Source organism: Mandrillus leucophaeus, unplaced genomic scaffold (genome assembly GCF_000951045.1).
Source record: "Mandrillus leucophaeus isolate KB7577 unplaced genomic scaffold, Mleu.le_1.0 Scaffold267, whole genome shotgun sequence".
Taxonomy (NCBI): Eukaryota; Metazoa; Chordata; class Mammalia; order Primates; family Cercopithecidae; genus Mandrillus; species Mandrillus leucophaeus.
The window spans coordinates 2,732,976-2,748,220 of record NW_012102776.1 but is presented as its reverse complement, the minus strand read 5'-3'; the positions used below and the strand labels follow the sequence as shown (position 1 = coordinate 2,748,220).

General features: G+C 33.6%; 1 protein-coding gene across 1 annotated transcript in view; it reads right to left on the bottom strand.

Moving 5' to 3' along the window:
• The window catches only part of DYNC2H1 (dynein, cytoplasmic 2, heavy chain 1), a 376,294-nt gene that overhangs the window by 13,044 nt on the left and 348,005 nt on the right, over positions 1–15,245 (bottom strand). The window contains exons 87-88 of the mRNA XM_011984411.1: positions 12,836–12,945; positions 11,443–11,524 (exon numbers count right to left, since the gene is read on the bottom strand). Of these exons, the coding sequence (XP_011839801.1) occupies positions 11,443–11,524; positions 12,836–12,945 (192 nt within the window). The remainder of the gene's footprint in view (positions 1–11,442; positions 11,525–12,835; positions 12,946–15,245) is intronic.

Genomic DNA, 15,245 nt, shown 5'->3' with positions numbered 1-15,245 from the left:
CTCCTATATTTATTCTTAGTTGCTCTCCAAGCTCTGTTTTTATTGTTTGGGTTTTTCCTCAAGGGAACCTGTTTATACTTGCCCTACTTTTTTTCCGCCTCCTCATGATCATTATATGGATTTTATTTTCCAGCGAATTAGTAGTTTATATAATTTAAATTCATTGGAATTTATCTCTGTCATCCTAAACAATTCTGTATGTTATATTCACAACCCTTGACAAATTCCAACCTTTTGTATATAACTTTCAACTTGATTTACACACCTAAGATAAAAATGTGTCATTCATAATTTACCAAATTTTTGTAGAAAATTCTTATAGGAATTAACAGCAAGATTGAAGTAAACAATGATTCTTTCAATCTCTTCTCTCTCCTTTATCTCATAGTCACTCTAATTTTGGAGAAAATGAAGCTGATATGGGGGAAAAATAGGGAATTTTGACAGAAACATATGCTCTTTGAGGTCAGAGGATACTCTCATAACTCTTGGCAATGTTGCTAATTGCTATCGTTTTTTAAGATTTTCCTTAAATAAATACTCTGGGCTGGGCGCGGTGGCTCAAGCCTGTAATCCCAGCACTTTGGGAGGCCGAGACGGACGGATCACAAGGTCAGGAGATCGAGACCATCCTGGCTAACACGGTGAAACCCCGTCTCTGATAAAAATACAAAAAATTAGCTGGGCGTGGTGGCAGGCGCCTGTAGTCCCAACTACTTGAGAGGCTGAGGCAGGAGAATGGCGTGAACCCGGGAGGCGGAGCTTGCAGTGAGCTGAGATCGTGCCACTGCACTCCAGCCTGGGCGACAGAGCAAGACTCCGCCTCAAAAAAAAAAAAATCTATCTATCTATCTATATAGATATATACACATACATACATACACACAGTGCCTTGGAATTTTAACATACTAAATGAAAGAACTATAGAATTTAGAATGAAGGGAATGCTAAGTTGGAAGAGTTAAGATAATTTTCAGTGACATATAGTCAGGGAATGGTTTAGGTGCTAGGAGAGAATCCCTTAACGAATAGTTTTGAATGATTTCATTACTTGAATTTTACAGTAAGGTTGCTGTTGCAAGGAAAAGATAAGTAACTTTGTTGTTAGTAAAAGAGCTGGGATGATAATATAATTATTTAAAACTTAAATACTCTTTCTACTATACCACTAATGTGATATACAGGTCTCTTGAAGAGTTGCAAAAATATTCTGGCCTGAATTTAGTTTTATCTGTAGCTATGAACAATAAATAGTATTGTTTTTCATGTTTCCAATCTCTATGTAAAGGGTAACATGCAACCTACTCTTTTCCTTCATTGTTGGTTTTAAGGTGCATCCATTTTGTTCTTTCATTTCCAATAGCTATACAATATTTCATTTTGTTAATATACAACAATTTATCCATTTTTCTGCTTGTGAATATTTCCAACTGCTTTCCATTATTTAAAAAAAACACTGCAATAACCATGCTGTGTACTTCCTTATACACATTTGCATGAATTTCTCTAGATATATTAAATTACTAGGTTGAAGAGTGTGGTCAATCTCAATTTTACCTAATATTGGCCAATTATTCCCCAAAGTAACTCTATCAATCTATACTCTTACTTGTCATATGTAAGAATTTACATTATGCTACAATCTTGCCAATACTTGGTCTGTTGAGACCTAAAAATTTTGCCAATCTGATGAGCATGAAATGGAATCAAATTTTGGTCTTAATTTCATTCCTAGTTACTAGTAAGAACAAGTACTTTTCCTTATGTTTATTAGCCATTCAGGTTTCCTCTTCATGTAAGTTGCCTATTAAAATCCTTTGCCCACCTCCACCTTTTCTTTACTATGGACATTTTCTTTAAAAGAATGATCTATAAATGTGTCCTTTATCTGTTTTAAGTACTAATCCTTTGTCAGTTATACAAGATACTAGTATCTTTTCCTGGTCTGTGGCCTGTGTTTTCACTTTCTGTGGTATCTTTTTAATTTCAGGGGAGCAAATTTATCAGCTTTTTCCTTTAAGACTTTTACTTCTTTTGTTTCTAAAGAAATCCTGAGTATTTTCCTGTATTTTGTTTCTAAAAGTCTTCTCTTTCAAACAGTTTTGTTTCTGTAACTTTTTAAACCTTCAGAGTCCATTTTTATTTATAATATAAAGTATGGATCAAATTTTATCATTTTCTAAATGAGTGAGCAATTGTTTCAGAATTATTTATCAAATAGTCCTTCCAAGTCCCTAATTTGTAACCAACCCTACTTTTGTCATGTGTCAAGTTTCCGTACTGGCATAAGTTTGTTTCTGGACTTTCTTTTGTGTTTCATTAGTCTGTCTTTCCCTAAACCAATACCATGCTGTCTCAGCTGCCATCGTTTAATAATAACAATAATAATATTGTGACACAGTGCAAAATATGGCCCCAAATTCCTCTCCTAATATGCACCCCTTTGCCAAGTAAGCTTGGCTGCTGCTTCCATCAGGAGGTGGAGTTTCTTTTCTACACCTTGAACTTGGGCTGGCCTTTTAAATTGCCTTGATCAATAGAATGTGGTAGAAGGAATTTAAGCAACTTCTGAAGCTAGGCTTTAAAAGGCTCTGCCTTCTAGAAATGCTGCACTGAAACCACCAAATAAGGAAGCTCTCCTAGTCTACTAGAGTATGAGAAGGCATGTGAAGGACTGAGGTACCTCAGTATGAGGTACCTAGAGTATGAGAGGGCACATGAAGGACCGAGCTAGCACCAGTTGCCATATATGTGAATGAGGCCAGGATGGACCTTCCCTTCTAACTGACCTAGTTGAACGTAGATGCAGAGTGGGTCTGAGTAAACCAGCAAAGGACCTACTAGGCAAACCACAGAATTGTGAGAAAATAATAAATTGGTATTCTAAGCCACTGAGTTTTGAGCTAGTTTGAGCAAATGCTAACTCAAACTCATGTACCACATATTTGAAAAAAAAAAACACACACACTTTGGAATATTGGTTGAAATTGCATTAAATTTTAAAATTTGATTTTGGAAAGTCTGACATTTCACCATTAAGTTCTTCTTTCATGTATTTTTCCACTTCTCAAATTATCTGTGTGATCATGACTTAAATATACATTAAGTACATTTAAGTACCATTTAACTGGATTTTATTTTTTCCTCAGTCTGATCATCTCTATCTCTTAATTGGTAGGATTAATATGTTTACAATAGTCATATATTTGGTGTTATTTCTATTATTTTACATTTTTTTCTCTTTACCTTTTTTGTTTACTTTTTCTCTATTTCTGCTGTGGATTGTATATGTATTTTAGTGTTTTACCATCTACATTTAAATGCGTAATTAAGTGTAAAACTTTCTAATAAATTCTTAAAGTATTCAGTACTGAACACAGTATGAATTTTAACACATCATATCTAATTGAATTATTGCTGTTTAGATTTTCAGCTTAAACAGAACATTTTGCAGTCAATATTTAAGTTACTTTAAGTTAAATTTCACACTAAAATTATTTGTTAATTTGGGGTTCACTATTGTTTTAGGTGTTCATTACTTTCTCTCTGGCTTTACTTTTTACAGAAGTACATGTTTCAATATTGCTTTTATTCAGGCTGTATGTGAGTGGTGAATTCTGGTGGTCTTTGGGTTCCTGAAGTATCTTTTTATTGCTTTCATTATTGAATATTTTAGATGGCAATAAAGTTTGAGTTTAACAATTATTTTTCCTCATCAATTTGAATATATTATTTTACTGTCTTCTGACATCTAGTGTTGTGAATGAGAAGTCTGCTGTCAACATGGTGATTATTTTGGTAGAAAATATGATGTTTTATCTGGTAACTTTGAAGATTTTCCTCTTTAATGTGGATATTGACTAGCTTTGCTATAGTGTGATTAGGTGTGAAACTGAATTCACTTTTGTTTATTATTTTTGGTACTTTGCAGATGCTTTGCATCCAAGAACTCTTCATTCTCCAATTCTAGAAAATTCCTGAATTAGTTTTTCAAATTTCACTTCTCTGTCATTCTCTGTTTTATACTTCTAGAAATCCTTTTAGAAATCGGATAGAGTATCTGAAACTATTGTCTATGTCTCCTAACATAACCAATTTATCATGTCTTCTTCAATCATATCTAATGTATATTTTGTCTATCAATTTTTTCATTTAAAGACTACATTTTTCATTTCTGACATTACTTTCAACTATAACTGTATTATCTCTCCCTCTTTCTCCGCCGGAAGTTCTTGTTATTTTGTACTGAATGTTATTCCTTCATGTATCTATCTGTTCAAGGAAACTAAAATAGTTTTTTTTGGTCAGATTTTTCTATAAAATTAACAACAAACTTGACTGTTTCATCTGATGATTTTGTTAGTTTTCTTTTTCGGATTAGTTTTTTTTCCCCATTTATTTTGGATTTTGGATTCTAGGTTCATCTTGAGCTGTATTTTCCCTCCATAGACCTCTATACTGTCCCTTCCATATCTACATACATACGGTATTTATAATGCCAGTTTAGGGGTTCTGTTCTGGCGATGTTGGGATACTGCAGATCTTGTGGATAGGCAGTGAGATTCAGCATCTAAGGAGTCAGGCTATTTCTTTGTCTTTCAGTTTTCTTAAGCCTACAGATGTTTGTAATGCCATAAACTCAATCAGTGATTCTGCAACAGCTTTATTTTGTTTGTTTAGTTATTTCAGGCAGGGTCTCACTCCCATTGACCAGGCTGGAACACAGTGGCATGATCATAGCTCACTGCAGCCTTGATCTCCTGGGTTCAGATGATTCTCCCACCTCAGCCTCTTGAGTAGCTGAAATGACAGGCATGCACCACCAGGCCTGGCTAATTTTTTGTATTTGTAGTAGAAACAGGGTTCTTCCATGTTGCCCAGGCTGGTCTTAAACTACTGGGCTCAAGTGATCCGCTTGCCTCAGCCTCCTAACGTGCTGGGAGCCACCGCGCCAGGCCTGCAACAGCTTTATTCAGTCTCCTTTTACTGGGGATATGGAGAGCCTAACCTCAGAACTGGATTCAACAAGCAACGAGCCTGGTTATAGTCCTATGTAACATTTAGCACTACTAATTCCTTTTACTCTAAAAAAGCCATACTTCATTGCTTCCTAATTCTGGACTTACAGCTCAATCTATCTGTATTTTTGGCCTTACTTATAATTTTATTTTCTGTCCTGTCTCTGACACAATGTAATACTTATCTTGTATTTCAAGCCAGCTAAGGTTTGTGATTTCCTTTTTTTATATTTTACCTATCGTTAGTATGCATTTAGATAAGAGTGGATGAATCATAATCTCCCTGGGCCATCTTTAGTGGTTTTCAGTTGTTTACAATATATTGAAAGAAAAATAAGGTTTGTACTATATGTGTTAGGTCCATTTAATTGTAAACAGAATTTTTGAGAAAGAATCACCGTAAAATATTAATACTGATTTTCATGATGGTTTCATAGGTTTATTCACTTATTGAAAATTCATAAACTGTACTCTGAAGATTTGTGCATTTTTGTGTATGATGCTACACTTCACTATTAAGGTTTACCCCCTCCTCTAAAAAGAAAAAAAGAAAGATATACAGGTCAACATTAAGAGGCATCACATATATGCCAAAGACCAGAGACAACTGCAAATGAAAAAGAATAATAAATGCAATTTACTGAAACATTAGACATACAAGAAACTCACAACGATACTTAAAGAGAAAATGTCACTCGACACTGCTGGAAACTATGTATCAACAGCATCTTTTGAATGAAAGAATGACTTTTCCCAGTTTAAATGAAAAAATTAAGCATTCTTTATTTTCAACAAAAAATGTATTTCATAGTATCCAGGTAACTACATAGACCTAATTGAAGCCTCTTTGCAGAAGAATTTTAGCTAATAAATGTGGAAGGAATAACAGAATTAGAAGAATCAGTATGCATCCCTAGTTATCCAAGCAATGATCATCAATGGTTAAAACTATTAGATAAAATACTGATGAGAAACGTTATATGAGGAATGAGGCTGTCACTGCCTGTACACATGAATCAATGTTAGCTTCCCTAAAAACAAGAAAACAACAAGTGTGTGCCTCATCATACAATGTAAAATGAAGAACACAGTGCCACTTATGAAGTATTTTTGTTGCCCCTCTACAAAAAAAAAAGAATGTAATTATATCTTTGGAGTTAATTTATATTTATAAGGAATGAGAGACAGAGGAACAAAAGCTTACTACCATAATGAAGCAAGCAGATGAATGCAGAATGTACATCATTCTTTAGGAGAAATGACCCCACTCCTGTAACAAACAGTGGTATTAAATGAAAGATGGAACCTGATTTAGATATAAAAAGACTTAAGGCACATAACCAAATGCAATGTTACGTCTCGTTTCATTATTTTGACCCTGATTCAAACCATTGGAAAGAGTTCTTTTGGAGACTGGTCAATATTGTTTTGGACTGATTCCAAGGAATTTTAATTTTGATATTTGTGATAATACATTATATTTAAGAAAATATATAGTTTTAAAGAAACACATTCAGAACCATGGGTAAAATAAAATGATATCTGAAATGTGTTTTAACAATAAAAAGAGAAAAAGGGGGAATGTTTCTAAATCTTAAAACCTTGGAATATGCAGACTCATTTTACTACTCTCTCTTCTGTATTTGTTTAAAATGTTTAATAATAGAAATTATTAAACATTATTGAAAAAATCCTTGAAGACCAAAGGCTGTTTAAATTTTCCTAGGGAACTGACTGTTCCATGCAGAGCTACAGTATAGTACCTATATGTGCCCAGCAGCCATATGTGGTTACTGTATATACTATACCACATATGGCTACTGAGCACTTGAAGTGCTGCTAGGGCAATCCTCTCTCGGCCTTGGAGGAAGATGTAACACGTAGGATGAACAGGAGCTTGATTTATGTATTTTGCCATATCAAGTTTTCAAGTACTATTTAACACATAATAGATCAATAATGGCAGAAATTTTAGAGGGCCATGTTCAGGAACTGAAAATCAATATATAAATATGTTCTCTCAAGTAGGTCTAGAGGGTTTAAGATATTGATTGGTTTGGAGAACTACAGCCTCACTGTTTAATTCAGTCTATGGCGACAGAGATTTTTTAAAAAACTAATAAAATTATAGTGATAGTAAAATTCAAGTATAATTCAAATTCAAAGTTCTCCTATTGAAACAATCCCCTTTGTTGAAAAACATAATGAAAAGCCTCAGTGGACAAATGAACTTACTAATTTTGTCAAGTGCTAACAGTGACAGCCTTACAAAGACTTCTTCCCTGATAATATTGCTGGAAACTGCAGGTGAGAAAGTTAGAAAATGTGCTTTTATAGCTCACATGAATGGACCAGAGAGAGGAAAAGTTCTGTCGAATTATCTTGAATCTCATGTGTAGAGATGGCTTTTAAAATTAAAGTTGTAAATATGTGTGGAAATACATTAGTAACAAAAATGGCAATTATTTTCTAGTCATTATACCATGCTTATTTAGGTTACTAAATATTTACAAGTGAGTATTTTAATTTTTAACAATAAGATATCTTTTAATGAATCCCAAATGAAAAATAAAAGAATTTCGCTTACTAGATATAGGGAACTTTTTATGAAAATATACTTAGTTTTCTAAGAAACAAATATTTCCTACCTATATAAATCTTAATCATATATAGAATCTGAATATATATATAAAATATATATTCATTATATATACACAGATTATACATATATATTCAGAGATCCTCATAATAAACATGTCAATGAAGTTATTATTGAAATCTACTGATAACTGTGATGGCCAAGGCTCAGACTGCCCCATTAATTGCTTAAAAATGTCACATAGCTCTTTTTTAGATACTAATAATCTTATTTTACTGTCAGCGCAGCCCACCCCCTGCCCCCCCCACTGCCCCAATGTACAAAACACTTATATAAGCTTGGGATTTTCTGGTTGTCCATGACTTTCTTCCCATTCTGAAAGCACGGGCAACATACTTTGGGAAATAGGAACACATTTTGACACAATAAAACCGGTTTCCCTTGCTTATTATACTCCTAAATTAAATAATGATGCTATAATTACATGCATGGTTCACAGCTGCCAGACACTAAATATACATGTTTTGTGTTCCTTTCCGCTCCTGACAATTGGACAGCAGTGTATGACCCACCGGTAATAGCCAAGGTATTTCTCATGAGCTAGGGGCTACCGTTAACATAAAACGTAAAGAAGCTGGGTGTGGTGGTGCGTGCCTGTAATCCCAGCTACTCAAGCAGCTGAGGCAGGAGGATTGCTTGAGCCCAAGAGTTCAAATTCACCCTGGCCCACATAGCAAAACCCCATCTCAACAAAACAAAACAACAACATTAAATGCAAAGAAATGAAAGAAAACTTTTCTAACTCCTCCAGCTTTAAGTGAGAATTTTATGGCAGTCCATAGAGCCAAAAGGGAAAGATCTAGCTTGTTGGTAATGATCAGATTTCTGGCACACTATACCCTTACAGCCGATGCTGGAAACACCTACTACAGTGCCTCTCCTATTGTAGGCCCTCAACCATTCAGAAAGGGTTTGATCGAGTGCTTATTATGTAATGGCTATTGTTACTACTCTCATGGGACTTACATTCCACTAGAATAAGACAACAAATATAAATGATAGAGTATGTTAGAAAACAGTAGTAATATGAAAACAAATTTTTTGAGCAGGGAACCAACTATATGAATGGAATTTCTGAAAAGTTAGTTGCATAAAGTTAACTGCGTTAAAGAACTATAGCCAGGCCAAATGCAATGGCTCACGCCTGTAATCTCGTCGCTTTGGGAGGCCGAGGGAGGTGGATCACTTGAGCCCAGAAGTTTGAGACCAGCTTAAAGTTTTAAAGTGAAAAAAAAGTTAAGAGGGCAATTCTATGTAAGGAAATGGGAAAGAGGAATGGCAAGGAATGATAGTGGAAGACAGGCTAGCGATATGAAAGAAGGTTGGGGTTGTTGGGGAAAAAAGTTTCCATCACAGACTTTTAAATTATTTTTGTTAATGTTTGAATGATTACCTGTTATTGTAAAAATAATAGATTTTAACAGGAAAAAGAGCTAACAAAAATTTGTACTGCAAAAGAAATAGATCATCATGGTGGCTTTTTTTTAAAAAAAAAAAAAAACAGAACAGTTAACTAATGTACTCACAAATTATAAGCTCCCTGAGGACAAGATTTTTTATATACTGATTTTTTATATACTACACTTTATACAGGTTGAGTATCCCTTAAAATGCTCAGGAACAAAGTGTTTTTGATTTTGAATTTTTTTTTAAATTTTGAAATACAGTCATGCATCACTTAATGATGGGAATACATCCTGAGAAATGGATCATTAGGTGACTTCATCACTGTGTGAACATGAGAGTGTACTTACGCAAACCTAGATGGTATAGCCTACTACATACCTAGGCTAGATGGTATAGCCTATTGTTCTTAGGAAACAAATCTGTACAGCATGTAATTGTGCTGAATACTGTAGGCAACTGGAACACATGGTAAGTGTTTATAGACCTAAACAGATCTATGTATAGAAAATATACAGTAAAGAGAGTATAAAAGATTTAAAAAATCCTATACCTGTTTAGGGCACTTACCATGAATGGAGCTTGAAAGAATGTAAGTTGCTCTGGGTGAGTCAGTGAATAAGTGGTGAATGAATGTGAAGGCCTAGGACACTATTATATATTACTGTAGACTTAATAAACACTGTACACTTAGGTTTCACTAAATTTGTTAAAAATAATTTTCTTCAATAATAAATTAACCTTAGCTTACTGTAACTTTTCACTTTATATTTTTAATTTTTTTAACTTTTTGACTTTTATAAATAGCTCTTAGCTTAAAACATAAACACAAGATACGTAAAAATTTAAAGTATAAAGTAAAAAGTGTTTTGAGCAGCGAACTAGAACTATATGAATGGAATTTCTGAAAAGCTAGTTGCATATAGTTAACTGCATTAAAGAACTATAGTCAGGTCAAGTGCAATAGCTCATGCCTGTAATCCTAGCACTTTGGGAGGCCGAGGCAAGAGGATCACTTGAGCCCAGGCATTTTAAACATAAACACTTTTTATACTTTTGAATGTTTACACATCTGTACAATGTGTTTGTCTTAAGCTAAGTGTTATTTACAAGAGTCAAAAAGTATAAAAATATTTCTATATCATTATTTTTTGTTTTTTCTTTTTAAAATTTATTTTAATTTTTACAATTTAAACTTTTTTGTTACAAATGAAGACACAAACGCACACATTAGCCTAGGCCTACCACAGGGTCAGGATCATTCTTATCAGTCTTCCACCTTCATATCTTATGCCACTGGAAGGTCTTTAGGGGCAATAACAGGCATGGAGCTGTCATCTCCTATGGTTACAATGCCGCCTTCTGGAATACCTCCTGAAGGACCTGCCTGAGGCTAACAGTTAACTTTTTGAAGAGTATAATTAGAAGGATTACACTCTGAAATAATGATAAAAGGTATTATATAGTAAATAAAGCATGAACAGTTATCCTTATCAAGTATTATGTGCTATATATAATTATATGTGCTTTACTTTTATGTAACTGGCAGTGCAGATTTGTTTACACTAGCATCACTACAAACACACAAATAATGTGTGTGCTAAAATGTTACACTGAACAAAAGATGTCATCAGGCAATATGACTTTTTCAGCCCTGTTATAATCTTATGGAACCACTGTAGTATGTGCAATCTGTCATTGATAGAAACATCGTTATGCAGTGCATGACTATTTGCACATACACAGATGAACTCTCTTGGGGATGGGACCCAAGTCGAAACTCCAAATTCACTTATGTTTCATATACATTTTATACAAATACCCTGAAGGTAGCTTTATATAATATTTTAAAGAATTTTGTGCATGAAGCAAAGTTTGCACACACTGAACCATCAGAAGGCAAAGGTGTCACTATCTTGGCCACCCATGTGGACCAAAATATGACAATATGTGGTATCATATTGAAAATCAAAAAGGTTCAGATTTGGGGGTGTTTTGGATTTTTGGATTAGGGATGTTTGGATGCTCAACCTGTATGTAGTTTATTGTACAATAAATATTAGGTTCAGTTTTAGAACAGGTAAGGTAAAAGAACTGCATGGTTTGTATAAATTTGTGCTAAAAGTTATACTTTCAAATACTGTATCCCTAAGATTCTTATGTTTGCATAAGAAGAGTTTGTATTTTCTATTACAAATTGTTTCATGCCAAATCTTATTTTGATTTTTCACATAGATAATACAATCTAACTCTACTGATCTTAAACTATAAAGATAGGTCACTTTGAGATGAAAATTTCAGAGTCTCTTATATCAGGTGGTGATAAGGTTTAGATTCCAAGATGTAAAATTAGTCTAGTACCTTAATTTGTAGCTTTGCTTCTGGTAGTCGACCTTTCCATGAGGCTACAAATTTAAGGCTATCCACAGAACGACCCACTGCTCTGTAAAGGTAAAGCATCAACGTCACAAATCAATAATCCTTAGAATTAAAATATGAAGAGTAACTGAAGATATAGTCCTATTTATTTAAAATTAAAATATTTATCACATGTAAATAATAATACCATTAAACTATGCATAATATGTTAGAGTTCACACTACATTTTCAAAGTTAACTGTTATATGTCAGTCTCCTCTTAGATGCTATAAGTTCCTTAAGGATAAGGTCTTTCTTTTTTTCATTTTTAAATCCTGTTTTGACCATTACCCTCAAATGCAGGCACACGATGGGGGTTCAATAAATGTTTATTAGCCAAACTGAAATTTGATGTTTATAATATCCTGAAGCAATACAAACTGAAATATCCCTGAGAGTTACTAAACAACTAAATTTTGTTGAGGATATTTTTAACAATGTCCCTTTTATTATATTCTAACTTATTAAAAATTATATATGATATGATAATCTGAGTGTGGTATGAAAAGGAGCTTGATCTTAATCATCAAGTCCTGTTCTCCACCAAGGAGCCTGGTCAGCACTGTCCAGTAGAATTTTCTTCAAAAATAAAAAAATTTTTTTTTTTTTTTTTTTTTTTTTTTTTTTGAGGTGGAGTCTCGCTGTGTCGCCCAGGTTTGAGTGCAGTGGCCGGATCTCAGCAGCTCACTGCAAGCTGCGCCTCCCGGGTTTATGCCATTCTCCTGCCTCGGCCTCCCGAGTAGCTGGGACTACAGGCGCCCGCCACCTCGCCCGGCTAGTTTTTTGTATTTTTTAAGTAGAGACGGGGTTTCACCGTGTTAGCCAGGATGGTCTCGATCTCCTGACCTCGTGATCCGCCCGTCTCGGCCTCCCAAAGTGCTGGGATTACAGGCTTGAGCCACCGCGCCCGGCCGATAAAAATATTTTCATGCAGTCCAAAATGGTAGCCACAAGCCATGTGGATACTGAGCACTTTAAATGTGGTTAGAGTTACTGAAAAACTGAATTTTAAATCTGATTCTTACTTTAATTCATTTACATAGGTCCATATGACTTCTGGCTACCATAGTGGACAGCACGGGTTTAGATAAATAATCAAAATTATAAAAGTTACATTTTATCTTTTAAAATTCAAATAAAACACATCATTAAAAGCAATACTTTTTTAAGCTAAAGGTTAACTGTATGATTTTAAAGTAGAGTATAAGAAAATAACAGAACTGTCTGTGTTTCAATCGTAAATTTATTTCTTGACAATCAAGGGCAGTGTAATAGGAAGTCAATAAAGCAAAATTAATTACCCTCAGCGACAAATAAAGTATTTCATTTTAATTACCTTGCAGTTTCCTGGCGAAGCGCATTAAGAAATGTGTCTGGATGGAAAAGTTCTGATAGGTCAAGCGTTTCAGAGAGAAGAGCCTGTTTTTCAGCTTTATCTACCCAGTTCTAGAGGGGGGGAGATATAAACATATAAATATACACACACTTAAAAGATAAGTCAACTAAAGACTTAAGTCATTTTCAATGAGAAAGTTATTCAGTTTCCAAATGCTCTGAAATGGTATCTAGAAAATATACATAAAATATTTCCATTTTACATTGTAAAGTCTGGCATTGTAATTTGGCATAATATCCATCCATCTTAAATAAGATTCCTTGCACAACTGTTTGTTGGTAAAAAATCTGCTCAAAATAAAAAGTCCAAAAGGTGAAAATTAACCTAATGTACGGCATCCCATTTTGGGCCAGCACTTCTAGTGTGCTGACGAAATACTGAGCATCCAGGCCTGACTAAAAAGTTCTCTTGACAATGCAAACTGAATTAGGGTTCCAGCTCCAGATTTGATGGTGAATTTGCCATCTTACTGAATCAAGTATTACAGTGGAGGGCAATGTCCAGGAAGAAATAATTTTGTGTTAAAAGATGTTTTTAAATAATCAACTCATACTCCATTTGGAGAAATACATATCAATAGAAAGTACATTTCATAAGTATTTTTTTAAATTGCCATTTGGAACAAATAACAAAAACAACAGAAAGTCTGTGTAACACCTACTATATGCTTTCCATGTATCAACCAAGTTTACACCTCCCATGAGCCTGCGAGTCGTTATTAGTATCTCCACTTTACAAATGAGGAAGTGGAGGCACAGTGAGGTTAAGGGTCTTGTCCAAGGTCAAATAAGGTGCTGGAACCAGGAAGTAAACTCAGGTAGTTTTAAGTGACTTGTTTCTCTCTAATATTTCCTGCAGGTGATAATATCCTTTAACAGATAGCTTACTAATGATTTCTGAATCAGTCTATTAGTTCAGCTGGTGCACAGAGATGGTAGTACAGTAATGTCAGCTATTACAAACTTAGAGAATCCTCATTTACTCAGTAATTCATTTTCCATGATTTACAAACAGCCGAGGAAAACTTTGTGTTGATTTAATTTATTACTGTCATAGAAAGGATGTTTTTCATATACTGTAACACCCTATTATTTACCCAAGCATTTACATCTCTCAGCCAGGTCTAGAAGAAATTAAAACCTCTAAAGCGGTGTTTGCATTAACATCTTAATGCATTTGAATAGTACTCAGAAATGTTCCTATGTTCCTCCACCAATGAATAATATGTTTTGTATAAACAGAAAAGACTTTTAAAAGATCTTCTTAGCAAAGCATAATTATTTCTCTTGGATATATCCTTTACAATGATAGCATTCATAACATATCTATTTTCAATTAAATAATATTATGCATAGCATATTTATTTCCTATCAAATATTTTTTATTAAATTATCTGCTAATTTCTTTCATTAGCTAAACATAACAAATTATACTTAACTGTATCTTTATTATAGTTAATATTTATTCCTGTTATTTTATAACAGTTATTTTAAAACAGTCATTTAATAAGTATTTCCAACTATACTACTATTTCATTAATGCTGTAAAATTAATTTTGAATTCAAATGTCCTGAAGAGTTGTTGCCAGTAATGAATGTATATATGTATATATAATATATATGTTCAAACTAACATGACTGACAATCAGATTTTCACTTGTTTGAATAATATAATTAGTCAAGAAGGGAAAGCTCTTTTAGTAAAAATATTATTAATCCAAGGAAAAAATAACTTGTTAATCTATTAAGCTTAAAGGTAGACTAATGCAAAGGCATTATTTAATGAGAGAAAGTTTAAATAACAAAGATTATTTTAGCATGTATAATATCTTTGAACAGCAAACTTCACAGTGCAGAAACGATAAGCACATTTTTTTCTCTTAACCACCTTTACACTCATAAGCCTGAAAATAAAGAAGTAGCATTATCTTTAATAACCAGAAATATGCACACATAACTTGGGCTTTGAACAAAGTTGTAAGTATACTAGCTGGCAAATATTTTTCATAAATGTTCTTTACTTCACTCTAAGTTATGGGCCATGAACCTTTTAAAGGATTAGGTTTGAGATTAAACATAAAACCTCTAGTCCCTTCTATGATTATGAGACTATATACCCATAATTCTTCAAATGGCATATAACGGATGTAACATGGAAATAAGTGAATAAATAGCTAATAGAATTGAACAGCTAAATGGGCCAGGCACTTTATCAAATATTATACACGCACAAACACTTAGAATCACAGGCAGTAAAACTTCTAAACTAGAATGAATGATAAAGATTATCTAGTTTACCTCCATTATTATAACATAAATGATTTTCAAAGGTGATATGATATTGCAATATT